Here is a 13104-nt window from a genome sequence, read left to right on the forward strand (position 1 = left end):
GCGAGGGTGTCCCGTACCCTACCCAGCGGTGACAGCTCAGGAGGTCGGCGGCGGCGGCGGCAGGGGCTGCAGCAGGTGCGCAGCCGGGAAGCCAGGGTGGGGCTGGGGCGGGGGGAGAGGGCGGGCGGAGGGCTGGGAGCCTTGTCCTGCTGCTGTCAAGACCGGGCACCCCCTGGCCCTGGCTGATGCAACGAGGCCTGCTGGGCGGCGGGGGCCAAGGAGCAATGGGGTGTGGTCTCCTATCTCCAAGGAAAGAGGAACAGAACTGGGGTCCTTGTGCGGGATGAGACACCTCCCTCCCTGAGAACAGGACGTCTCCCCCCAGACCTGTGCAGACTGAGCACTGACACCTCCCAGAGAGGAGCCAGCAGCACTGCTGCTGCTCCCCACCAAGGGAGGCAGAGCCCTATCCCAGGGAAAGCGGGACCGTGTCTGCTTCTCCAGGAGGGGGGCCCCTACATGGATGGGACCCCACTCAGAAAGCGCCCGATGCTCTTCAAAGGGTGGTACGGTACATCGGTACATCGTACATCCCTCAAGGGGCAAAGGGACGGCCCCCTCCCTCCCATCTAGGGAGGAGGAAGAGGGACGGGAGGCCTCCGCAGCCTCTCGGGGTACTAGGGCCCTGCCCCCTGCCCTCCACCCTCTCAGGCAGCTCCTGGCTAACTTGTTCACTGACGCGGCTCCTCCCTGCCATCTCCCAAAGGTGCGTCAGCTTCACCCACATGGACCAGTCCGTGGCGATCCAGGAGACCCTCGCTGAGGGGGAGTACTGCGTCCTCATATCCTTCCCGGCACTGAGCTCCCAGCCCTGGCAGCTGCCCGGGCCCTGGCAAGGGGAATGGATGCGTCTATGTGTCTCTCTGCTCCCCTCCCTCTCTCAGGGCCCGTGGTGGAGAAGGAAATCCGTGTTTACGGGCTCAGTACTGGCTTCTGCCCACTGCTCTAAACACTCCACCGTCCTCTGGATCCCCTGTGAAGCTGGACACTACCATCCCCACTTCGCAGACGAGAGGGAGTCAGAGGGGAGAAGTGACCAGCCCAAGGTCACACGGCGAATGCGGGCGAGCAGCCGTTGGGCAGGGAGGTGGGCTGGGCTGGCCCGGACCCAGGTTTCGTTTTGGTTTCCCTTGACCATCCGCAGCAGGCGGTACAAGGTGTGCTGTGTGAGGGAGACAGCAGGCAGAGCCGCCTCCTGGGACTCGTGCGCCACCGCCCCCGACACGGTAGCCAGGAACACGCGTGAGTGAGGGCATTGGTCCTTGCCTGTCGGGCCATGGGGTTATTCTTCACTGCACCCTCCAGCTAGGCGTCAGCCACCCCTCTAGGGCAGAGTCTAAGTCTTCTAGATTCAGTATAATGATGATACTTAATATTTTTTATAAAAGATTGTATTGGGCAGCCCCGGTGGCTCAGCGGTTTAGCACCGCCTTTGGCCTAAGGTGTGGTCCCATATCAGGCTCCCTGCATGGAGCCTGCTTCTCCCTCTGCCTGTGTCTCTCATGAATAAATAAATTTAGAAAAAGATTTTATTTATTCATGAGAGACGCACACAGAGAGAGGCAGAGACCCAGGCAGAGGGAGAAGCAGGCCCCATGCAGGGAGCCCGACGTGGGACTCGATCCCAGGACCTTGGGATCTCGCCCTGGGTCCAAGGCAGACGCTCAACCACTGAGCCACCCAGGCATCCCAGATACTTAATATCTTTTGAACATTATATTCTAAGCCCTTCATATGTATTAGCCCATATAATCCTCAAAATCTGACAAAGAAGCTCCTTACACACCAATGGTTTAATGTCTTTATTTATTTTTTTAAGATTTTATTTATTCATGAGAGACAGAGAGAGAGAGAGAGAGAGAGAGAGAGAGAGAGAGAGGCAGAGAGAGAAGCAGGCTCTACACAGGGAGCCCGATGCAGGACTCGATCCCGGGACTCCAGGATCAGGCCCTGGGCTGAAGGTGGTGCTAAACTGCTGAGCCGCTCTGGCTGCCCAGTGTCTTTGTCTAGATCTTGAATCAGGTGGCCTGTCTGCCTGGGTTCAAATCCAGGTTTTATTACTTCTGAGCCACATGATTGATTGATTTTTTTTTTTTTTTTTTGGGAGAGAGCATGAGAGCAAGCAAGGGGAAGGGGCAGAGGGAGAGAGAGAATCTGAAGCAGGCTCCACGGCGTGGAGATCATGACCTAAGACAAAATCAAGAGTCCAATGCTTCACTGACTGAGCCACCCAGGCGCCCCCTTAGCCACATGATCTTGAATGAGCTGTTTTACTCCTCTGTACTTCAATTTGTCCAGATTCAAGGTTAGAGGGCGTTATTACTTGTAAAATGTTTCAAACGCTGTGAAGGACATAGAAAGTACCCAGTAGGGGTGCCTGGGTGGCCCAGTTGGTTAAGTGTCTCCCTTTGGCTCAGGCCCTGATCCCGGGGTCCTGGGACTGAGCCCCACATTGGGCTCCCTCATCAGTGGGGAGTCTGCTTCCCCCTCTCCCTCTGCCGGCCTCTCCCCCTGCTTGTGCTCTCTCTATATATATATCAAATAAATAAATAAAATCTTAAAAAAAAAGTACCCGATAAATGTTGCTAGTAATGCCTATGTATTACACCGAAGCAGAGTGAGGATGAAAACTACTTGTCCAAGTTCTCAGAGACAGAAATTGGGCCTCATGATCTCGGAGCTGGGAGGGAGGGTCATTAGACATTTTCTAATGTACCGCCCTCACTTCACAGATAGTAAAACTGTGGTCAGAGAAGGAAGGGAGTGGCTGAGGTTGTGCTGCTGCTGTCACACACAAGGGATTGATCATGCACATGTTTCAGTAGCAAGGCAGGCGCACCCCAAAATGGGACAAGTTCAGCTTCCATGACCCATCTGTAGACTTGCCGTCTCTGATGGGCACCATGGACAGAGAGGGCATGACGATTGTGCATAGCCAGGTACCACCAGCAGGACCCTAGGGACTAAGGATGGAACATGAGCACCCAAGGCCTCCACGACGGGCCAGGGGGCCCCGTCTTCATTGCTGCTTCCTGCCCTTAGTCTCTTCCTGTACACGCACCGGAGGATGGCCATTACGGGGGACGATGTCTCTTTGGACCAGATAGTGCCTGTCTCGCGGGATTTTACGCTGGAAGAAGGTGCCATGGGGCTGGGTGGTATGAGTCCCTCTCCTCTGGGTCCCCAGGGCATTTTGCCTTTGCAGGGGCTAGGGTGCTCAATGGCTAATGGCCTTTTCATTTCCCTCCCCACAGTGTCCCCAGACGGTGAACTGTACATTCTTGGTGAGTGGTCCTTTCAGCGCCAGTCCCAGTTGGGGCAGGGGGTTAGGGACCCGCAGACAGAAGAATGGTGTGAAGTAGGAGCGCTCTCTGATGTCCTTACTGTGGCAGGAACGATGATACTATGGGACCAGGCCCGCCAACCTCTCTGGCCCCGGTTCCATCATTCTCCTTGCTGTGCTTGGAATCCTCTGGATTGCTTCCCTCACCTCAAACATGACATGTTCCCACCACCAAACCCCTGCACGTGCTGTTCCCTCTTCCTGAAAGCCCCCACACCTCTTTTCCCTGAGCCAACCCATCCTTCAGAGCTTCGGTTCACACTTTACTTCTTCCAGGAAGCTTTTGTTCAACTCCCTGCAATTGTCTGAGCCTCTCACTGATCCACGTTCCTTTTTCTCATCCTCGCCAGGTCTCTGTCACTCACGTCGATTTAATGATTTGTGGTGATCTATTTAATGCTTGTCTTCTCTGCTAGACTGTAGTAGTAGTAGTAGTAGTAGTAGTAGTAGTAGTAGTAGTAACAACAGAAATGAATATTTAATCACTGTACGAAGAGCTTTACATACATCATTGGCTGCTTTGGGCCCAGCTCGGTGAGGTGATCACTGTTCTCATCACTATTTTATGGTCGAGGCAACTGAGGCCCAGAGAAATTAAGTTAACTTAGGAAGCAGCAGAACCAGGCTTCGAACCCAGAATCCGGCCTCTGGAGCTCAGGCTCTTGATCCCTGTGCCAGATTGCCCCTACTTCACCCACCAGCTCAGCACATCTGTGGGTGCTCACTGTGAGCCTGCAGGATGCTGAGGTTGTGCTACGCAAGCAGCACCATCCACCGTGTGGCCCCCCGTGGACAGGCTGTGCCCCTTGTCTTTGCCCCATGGTATTCCGGGGCCCCAGCTCGTGCCCGGCCCCATTGGGGAGATGGATGGACAAACAGCTCCTCTTGTCTGCCTCCATGTGATTTCCTTCCACTCGGGGAGAGACACTGCAGGTCAGAGAACCCCTCTTCCAGCCCGTCTGTCTAGCACTCCCGTGGTGAGCCTTCCTGACTAGTAGAGCCCTGGGCCGCCCCCTCCGTGGAGCCAGGATGATCGGAATTTTGGAGCTCCCGGTGCAGAGATTTCCTTACGGCCCAGGAGCTGCCTTTGGTGAAACTGCGAAAAGGCCCAGGGAGCTTTGGGATCTTGGGCTGCTGACTGTCCATTCTGGGGCTCCCAGGCTTAGCCCTGGGGTTCTGGAGGCCAGGGGCTCAATTCCCACCTCCTCTGTGCAGGCTCGGATGTGACCGTCCAACTGGACACAGCGGAGTTCAGACTTGTATTGCAGCTTCCCTTCGGTTCACACACCAGGATGTTCCTCCACGAAGTTGCCAGGGCCTGTCCAGGTGGGTGAGACCCCAGGCTCTGTGGGGTGGGGTGGGGTGGGGGTGTTGGCTGGGCACTGACCTACTGCTGACTTTCCACCCTTTGGCCTCACGCTCCCGGTTTCTGTGCCCTCTCTCAGGGGCTGGCTTGAAGCCACAGTGCCCTCAGGCCACGAGCCAATCATGTATTTGCATTTGTGGTTTTCCTTTTCCAGACCAGAGTTTTAAGTCCCCCCAGAGCCCTCTTTGTCCTCCTGGTTACTGGGCCGGGCTGCACAGGGCAGGACGCTGTGTTTCTGCCGCAGAATGTTTTACAAGTGAGCAGGGTCAGCAGCTTCTAGAGGCCCACCTTCCCTCTCTCTGGCAACCACAGCTGGAACCAGGAGAAGCCTGGCACATGGGCTCTCCTGCCCTTGAACCCTGCTCTGTCTCCCACTGCAGCCGAGGAATGAGCCTAGCTTTGGCTTAGCCATGAGAGGTTCAGGGCTTCCGGGGCAGAATTTGTTTAGATCAGGATTTCAGCCAGGCAGGTAAGGAGAGTTTGCATAGAACAGAGGATTAGCGATAGGACATGCAAATCCGAGCCACCAGGTGCAGGGCTTTTAGGTGTTTACCCAACACTATTAGTTAAATCTTTTCCAGCCATCTCTTGTCTCCATGGGAATGGGGTGGGATGTGAGGGTGCTCCCCTTCCATCATGGTCTCACCATAGAGACTGAACGTCCAGGGGCTCTAACTGAGTTTACCCAGTGTGCCAGGAAGGAGACTGGCTTTGGGTGCAACCTGGGGAAGGAAGTAGAAACAAGATTACAGAGACTTGAATGCCTGGTTAAGGTGTGCAAAGTTTACTCTACATGCAGGGGGATATTTGTCTCCAAAGCTTCAATGAATAAGGATAACTCATTTTATGATTATTAGTAGTAGATGTAGGAAGGGTAGTAAGAGTAACCAGCAAAGAGCATGGACCTTGAAGCTACATAGCTCCTTGCCTTTGAACCCTATCTTGGCCCATCCCTAGCTCTGTGTGACTTGGGCCAAACCCCTTACCTCGCTGATTCTTGTTTGTAGGCTTGTGTATGTAAAGAATATGTTCCTAGTGGAGTTGTGAGAATTAAATGGAATAACATGTGTGAGAACACCCATCACACAGTAGGAGCTCAGGAACGGTTTCCTCCTTCTGTACAAGAGGGTCCATAACTCAGCTAACATTCATCGGTGTGTTTGACCCTGTTCTAGGAACTTTTCACACCTTGTCTCATTTTCCTTACCACAGCCTTACAAGCTAAGGCATTCGTAACATCTCCATTTCCCAGAACATGAGGAACCTGAGGCTCAGAGAGGGTAAGGGTCTTGCCTGAGGTCCCAACTGGTAAACCATGGAGCCAGGATTAGACAGGGCTGGAGAGTTTCCTCCAGAGCTTGAGCTTATCTGTTTTATTTGCTTATCTGTTTTACATTATTTCTTTATTTGAGAGAGAGAGATGCAGAGAGAATACGAGCCAGGGGTGCAGGGAGGGGAGGGCCAGAGAGAGAGGGACGAGCTGACTCCCTGATGAGCATGGAGCCTGATGACGGGGCTCGAGCCCAGGACCCTGAGGTTGGGACCTGAGCCCAAGTCAGAGGCTTAACCAGCTGAGCCACCCAGGCCCCCGGAGCTCTTGTGTTTTAGAATATTCTACAAGGGCTTCCCAAGCTCATGCCACCCTATCCCATATAGACGGCTCAGCAAATTAAGACTTCATGGAGGAGGTGATATGTAAGCGGAGAGCTGAAAGATGAACGAGGTTTTTTCCAGGTAGGCCACAAGGGGGAAAAGGCTGTTGGAGGGAAGAGCAGGTTGTCGGGTGGGATTGAACGTGGGGTAGGAGGGTATGGAGAGAGCTGAGCCAGAGAGGCCAGCAGACAGCTCAGGAAGGGTTTTTTTTTTTTTTTTTTTTTATGATAGTCACAGAGAGAGAGAGAGGCAGAGACACAGGCAGAGGGAGAAGCAGGCTCCATGCACCGGGAGCCCGATGTGGGACTCGATCCCGGGTCTCCAGGATCGCGCCCTGGGCCAAAGGCAGGCGCCAAACCGCTGCGCCACCCAGGGATCCCCCAGGAAGGGTTTTAAACAACCAACCAAGACCTTGGACTTTGCCCTACACCTTGTGGGGAGCCATAGGAGTTTTAAACTGAGGAATGACAAGGTAGGATTTGCATGTAGGAAAAGTTCCTCTGGCAACTGGTGCCAAAGGGGAGAGGCTAGAGGGAGGAAGTCAACGGAAGTGTATTGCAAGGGTTCAGGCCTAAAAACAGGCTTGGATGGGCGCCTGTTGGCTCAGTCAGTTAAGCGTCTGACCCTAGGTTTTGGCTCAGGTCATGGTCTCAGGGTCATAGGATCGAGCCCCAGGTCAGGCTCCATGCTCAGTTCAGAGTCTGGGTGGCTCAGGAGGTTAAGTGTCAGCCTTCAGCTCAGATCATGATCTTGGGTTCCTTGATCGAGCCCTGTGTCAGGCCCCCTGCTCGGTGGAGGGTTTGCTTCTCCCTCTGCCCCTCCCCCTGTTCTTGCTCTCTCTCTATCTCTGATAAATAAAATCTTAAAAAGAAAAGATTCCCCCTCTTTCTCTGTCCCTCCTCTCCTCTCTAAAATAAGTGAATCTTTTTTTAAAGATTTTTTTACTATTATTTATTTATTCATGAAAGATACAGAGAGAGAGAGGCAGAGTAAAATAAATGAATCTTTTTTTAAATATTTTTTTACTATTATTTATTTATTCATGAAAGACACACACAGAGAAAGAGAGAGAGGCAGAGACACAGGCAGAGGGAGAAGCAGGCTCCATGCAGGGAGCCCGACATGGGACTCGATCCCAGGACTCCAGGGTCACACCTTGAACTGAAGGCAGATTCTCAACCACTGAGCCACCCAGACATCCCTAAAATAAAATAAAATAAAAACCTGAGGCTCAGGCTAGGGCCTGGTGGTGGGGATGGGGAGGAGAGAGTATACTGGAGCGATCCAACTGAAGAGAATGAAGGTGCCACAGGGGCAGCGAGCCTGGGTTGTGTCGCAACTTAACCCCAGTGGTTAGAACAGTGCCTGGCACTTAGTAGGTACTTTATGGATATGTGTTGAACGGAAGAACAGAGCTTGGTGCCTGGCTGTGAGGATGGAGACAGGGGAGTCAAGGTGAATTCCCTCTTTTAGGCTTAAGTATGTGTCTATTGGTCGTCTTCCCTGCTCCGCCTTCGGGGGCCCACACTTGGGATGACCTGCAGGGACCTGCAGTGAGCAGTTGTCATGATATGGACTTCCTCAGGGAGGGGCCCGGGTAAGAGGGGACTCTCACTGCTGAAGGCTCTTGGTGTCTGTCTACCAGCCCAACCCTTGCACTTTACAGATAAAGGGTCTGGAGTCCAGGATGAGGTGAAAGGTGAAAGGAAATAGGTTTTCTCCACCCAGTCCTTGGTGGATAATGTGCAGCACAAAAGTAATAGTAGAAGTACCTTGGTTAAGAGATCCCAGTTAGAGAAAAGAAGTAGCTAACCCGAAATGAGCACATACTATATCCCAGACATTTTTCTAGACATCTAGACAGTGCACACCAACCATGTTCTCCTGTTCTGTCTTTTGAGCAATACTAAAGAGTAGATATCCTGTTTTATAGAGGAGCAAACTGACATAGAGAAGGTGAGTAACTTACCCAAGGTCATTCATCAATTGATGTAATATGGAGGTTTGGAACCCCAGGTTCTTTTTTTTTTTTTTTAGGATTTATTTATTCATTCATGATAGACATAGAGAGAGAGAGAGAGACAGAGAGAGGCAGAGAGAGAAGCAGTCCCCATGCTGGGAGCCCGATGCGGGACTCGATCCCAGGTCTCCAGGATCAGGCCCTGGGCTGAAGGCAGGCTCCAAACCGCTGAGCCACCTAGGGATCCCCCTGAACCCCAGGTTCTAACTCCTGCCCACGGGGCCCAGAGGCTTCAGCTCAGATCCCAGCTCCGCCACTTCCTAGTTGTAAATGTGAACAATATATTTTATTTCTTTAGGCCTTGGCTTTATCATTTGTACCATGGGGATATGAACCTGCCTTCTCTACTCCTTCAAGAGTTTTGTGAGGATCAGATGAGGCCCAGGATGGGTTAACAGTACGTTAATGCTGGAAAGAACTTAAAAGCTGTGCCCAGTGAAGCCACACCAGGGCCCAGAACCCAAATTTCTTCATTTAGGATGCCCTTGTGAATCCAATTCAGTTCGGTCAAGATGGCATAGGAGACCAAAATCATTTGGGGCTCAGACAGACCTGGATTTGAGGGAGAGGCACAACCAATCAAGGATTTCTAGGAAGGAGGGATGCCTGGGTGGCTTAGTGGTTGAGCATCTGCGTTCAGCTCAGGGAGTGATCCTGGAGTTCCAGGATTGAGTCCCCACATCAGGCCCCTTGCAGGGAGCCTGCTTCTCCCTCTGCCTGTGTCTCTGTCTCTCTCCTGAATAAGTCAATAAATCTTAAAAAAGAAGAAAGAATTTCTAGGAAGGAGTGGCAATCTGGTTAAGGAGTAACCAGAGGACTTGGGTTGAAGGCATATCTCATAGCAAGCACAGTGCTTTTAGAATGTGTGTTTATTCGGAGTGGTTTACAAGTTGCTGAAGGAGACTATGGGCAATGAAAGCACCCAGTGCACTCCCTAGTACGGACAGCTGAGCTTGCACCCTGCTTCTCACCCTGCTGCCATAGGATGATAGTTCCCTAGCTCTTAAAGTTCGTTGTGGGGGATCCCTGGGTGGCTCAGCTGTTTGGCGCCTGCATTTGGCCCAGGGCGCGATTCTGGAGACCCGGGATGGAGTCCCACATCGGGCTCCCGGCATGGAGCCTGCTTCTCTCTCTGTCTCTCTCTATATATATCATAAATAAATTAATTAAAAAAAAGATTTAAAAAAAAAAAGTTCGTTGTGAGCATTCAGGAGTCATGCAAATATGAAGCACAGACCTTGGCACATAGTTACCACGGAGGAGTGGCGCGGGTCTGGCTCTTGTTTGCACTTTATTTTATTTATGTTATTTTTATTTTATTTTATTTTATTTTATTTTATTTTATTTTATTTTATTTTATTTTATTTTATTTTATTTTATTTATTTTTTAATATTTTATTATTTGCACATTTATTTTTGCATTTGAATGTCAAGCGCGCCCAGGGCGCAGGGCCACAGGCTTTGAGGCTCTCCCGGGAGGCTGAGCGATGTGCTCACCCGCCTGCAGACAGGCGGGGGTGGAACCGGCTCCTTACGGCGCGGCTCAGCATTCCCTCTCTGCTCGCACCGCAGGTTTCGACCCCGCGACCCCGGATCCCGAGTTCCTGTGGCTCTCTCGGTACAGGTGCACCGGGCCGGAGCCCGAGCAGCCGCAGCCACTCGGTTGGGACGCGGCCCCGGAGACCGGGCCGCGGCGCTCCGGCATTGGCGGAGGCAGGTATCCGTCTCGAAACGGGCGGTGGCGATTGGAGGAGGCGCGGCCGCGGGGGCGGGCTCATGTCTGTTTAGGGGCGGGGCCACGGAGAGGCGCGGCCTCCGATTGGCGGAGGTGGCGCGCGGGGGCGGGGCGCCCTGGGGCGGGGCGGGGCGATGCGGGGCGGTGCGGGCGGCGGGATGAAGAGCTCCGAGAAGCAGGCAGGGAAATGTCCGCCGCCGCCGGCTCTCGGGAGCGCGACTGTGCAGGTCTGCGGCGGGTTGTGGGCGGCTGGGCCGGGGCTCTGGGGCGGGGGCAGCGGCGGGCCCAGGCCGCGGAGCTGGGGAGCGGGCGGGGGGCGGGGGCTGCGGTGTGGCCGGCGATGCCCGGGGCAAAGACCGAGGACCTGGCCCTCCGGAGGCGGGGACCTGGGGCTGATTCCGTGGGGATGCTCTCGGTCGGCGTGGGGGGCAGGCCGAGGGCCCAGCGGATCCGGCGCCCGGGCCGCGTGCGTCCCTGCCCGACCGCTGTGTGCCCCGGGGCCGGTCAGTGCGCCTCTGAGCCTCAGTTTCCCCGTCCCGCCCCTCCGTGCTTGGCTTGTGTTGGGGGGGGGGGTGCTCGCCACGACAGAGCCTTCCTTGGGCGAGGAGTGCTGCGTGTGTTGGCACTGCCTCGCCCCCCTGTGGGTCCTCGGCCCGCGTGCTAGAGAGGCTGTGCACAGAGCTGGAGCCTGCAAGATCCCTGTCCGCTTTGGGGCTGGAGGCCGGGGTGAGGTCACAGGTGAAAAGGACATCCCTGTCCACTTTGTTACAGGTGAAAAGGACTACTCCCCGCCCCCCCCCCCCCCCCCACACACACACCACCGAGCCCTTAATGGGTAATGTCGTGCAGCACAAAAGGCCAATTGTTGAGCCGGGAGGTTTGTCTTTTGGAAAGCGAGAGGCCCAGGGCTGAAGTTTGCGTCAGTCTGGTGCTCTGAGAGGACCTGCAGACCTGTATTTTCTGTCCACCTCCTGGATTTTCTGCAAGGACTCTCTGGTATGCTTTCCCCCTGGGTGTGCCCATGCGGCTCCAGTTACGTGCGAGCTTTGGCATGACCGCTGGTACCCAGGCGCGCCCCCTTTTCTCAGCCATCTGCGAGAGATGAAGAGTCTCAAGTAGCTGCGTAAGTGTGTGGCCCAGCCCTCCACTTGCTCTTATAAGGCTTGGAAACTATGAGGGGCTGGGGCAAGGGAGGGGGATAGCGTGTTGCACAAAGTTTGTAAAATGAGAGGAAATTGGGTGAGCGAAGGACTTCCTTGGGGCTTATACTTTTCCTTCGTTGCAGCTGCCACAAGATGCAATTGAAGTGCCTGGCGGTGCTGATAGTTTGCATCTTTCTTGGGCTTATCTCAGCTAACTTGAAGTACTGATCTTGAGACAGCTGTTGCTTCAGTCCCCATGACGTCCTGGGCTGTGGTGCTGGGACAGGTGAGAGCCCATGACTGAGAACAGGCCCAGTGGCAATGAAAGAGATGGGTTGTGTTTCCTGGGCCAGCAGGCCAGAGCCGGCGTGCTGGAGTGCTTCATTCCCCAAGTGGAGCGAGGGCTTCCAGAGAAGTCAGGACAGCTCTGAAGCCAGTTAGTTATCTGCCCCTGGGTGATATGTGCGCAGGCATCTCCGAATCTTTCCTTTTCTTTCCAAAACCAAAACCTAGTCACATGTTAGTGAGGAATTGTTGTCAAGGTTTTGGTTTTATTTTTAGTTTAAACCCATTTGGCCCCATCACAGTACCTACAGTAAGTGGGGTTACACCATTAATTGCTAAGTTGCTCTTGTTAAAATTGCCAAGAGATGGCACCGAGCCCCCAGTGCTGCCTCTCACCTCTGTTTCCAAAGTGACTGTGGCCTTCGAGGAGAATCACTCTTTGGGCCTCCTCTGGGTGTGTTGGATAGTCCAGGCCCCAAGGGAAACAGGTAGTGGATTTAGTTCTTCCTATATGTTTATGATCACAATGCCCACTTCCTGATAGCCTGAGGAACCAACCCAGAGTCAGAAGGCTGCTTTAAAATGCCACTCAGGAGAAACAAGGCTCCCTTAAGGAGCTGACAATCTAACAGAGGGGGGGTCTGACAGTCTGCAAGTAGAGGCCAGAGAGTGTAGGGTTAGGCCAGCAGGACGGTGGTCTCGGGGGTAAGAGCACCTCAAAGGCCTAGTATTTTGGGGGCAAGGCGAATCTGGGCTTCACTCCTTGCCTTTGTCTTGGTAGAGAGAGGAAAGATCTCACTTTGTTGAGATGTCCAACAAGCATGCCCAAATGCTTTGATTTGCCTCTGCTGAATTCAGGGCTGTCAGACCAAGTTTGGTAGGGACTGTAGATTGGAGTCCACATGTTTGGGTCCAGCTTGGTGTCTTGGAGCTACGTTGTGATGTTGAAAAGAGACAGGCGGGATCCCTGGGTGGCGCAGAGGTTTAGCGCCTGCCTTTGGCCCAGGACGCAATCCTGGAGACCCGGGATCGAATCCCACGTCGGGCACCCGGTGCATGGAGCCTGCTTCTCCCTCTGCCTGTGTCTCTGCCTCTCTCTCTCTCTCTGTGTGACTATCATAAAAAAAAAAAAAAAAAAGAAAAGAAAAGGAAAGAGACAGGCTGCTGGCAGAGTGGCAGCCTGTTTGTCTGATTCTCTTGGGTTCTCCTGCTAAGACATTGCACTGGTCTCAGACAAGTAGCTATTGCAGGTGGGCGGCTTTTCTGCTTCTTATTTGTACTTCTCTATGAAATTTTTCTTTCTTTGAAAAGAAATAAGGACAAATGCCTCCTTATTCCTGTCTAGCAAGTGAAGGCGATCTTATCCAGAAAGCCCCTCGGGGGATCCTGCATAGGTCTCCTTACTCACCCCTGTGCTTGTGTATAACTCACCTGCACTTCATCCTGGGTGCATGCAAAGGCCCAGAGCTGTGTTCTGGAAGATTCTGAGGTATGCACTAGAAAGGGAAAGAACTACTCAGAAGTCCCATTGGGGCTCTTCGGGGCTGATTTAACAAAGTG

The 13104-nt window shown here is 53.5% G+C and overlaps 1 protein-coding gene across 1 annotated transcript in view; it reads left to right on the forward strand.

Moving 5' to 3' along the window:
• The window catches only part of INPP5B (inositol polyphosphate-5-phosphatase B), a 51760-nt gene continuing 38656 nt past the window's right edge, over window positions 1–13104 (forward strand). Inside the window, 9 exon segments of the mRNA XM_055341867.1 lie at window positions 1–75; window positions 707–782; window positions 1148–1242; window positions 3043–3140; window positions 3255–3284; window positions 4559–4669; window positions 9955–10143; window positions 10146–10237; window positions 10239–10344. Of these exon segments, the coding sequence (XP_055197842.1) occupies window positions 726–782; window positions 1148–1242; window positions 3043–3140; window positions 3255–3284; window positions 4559–4669; window positions 9955–10143; window positions 10146–10237; window positions 10239–10344 (778 nt within the window). The 5' untranslated portion in view covers window positions 1–75; window positions 707–725.

Source organism: Nyctereutes procyonoides, unplaced genomic scaffold, assembly GCF_905146905.1.
Source record: "Nyctereutes procyonoides isolate TBG_1078 unplaced genomic scaffold, NYPRO_anot_genome, whole genome shotgun sequence".
Classification (NCBI taxonomy): Eukaryota; Metazoa; Chordata; class Mammalia; order Carnivora; family Canidae; genus Nyctereutes; species Nyctereutes procyonoides.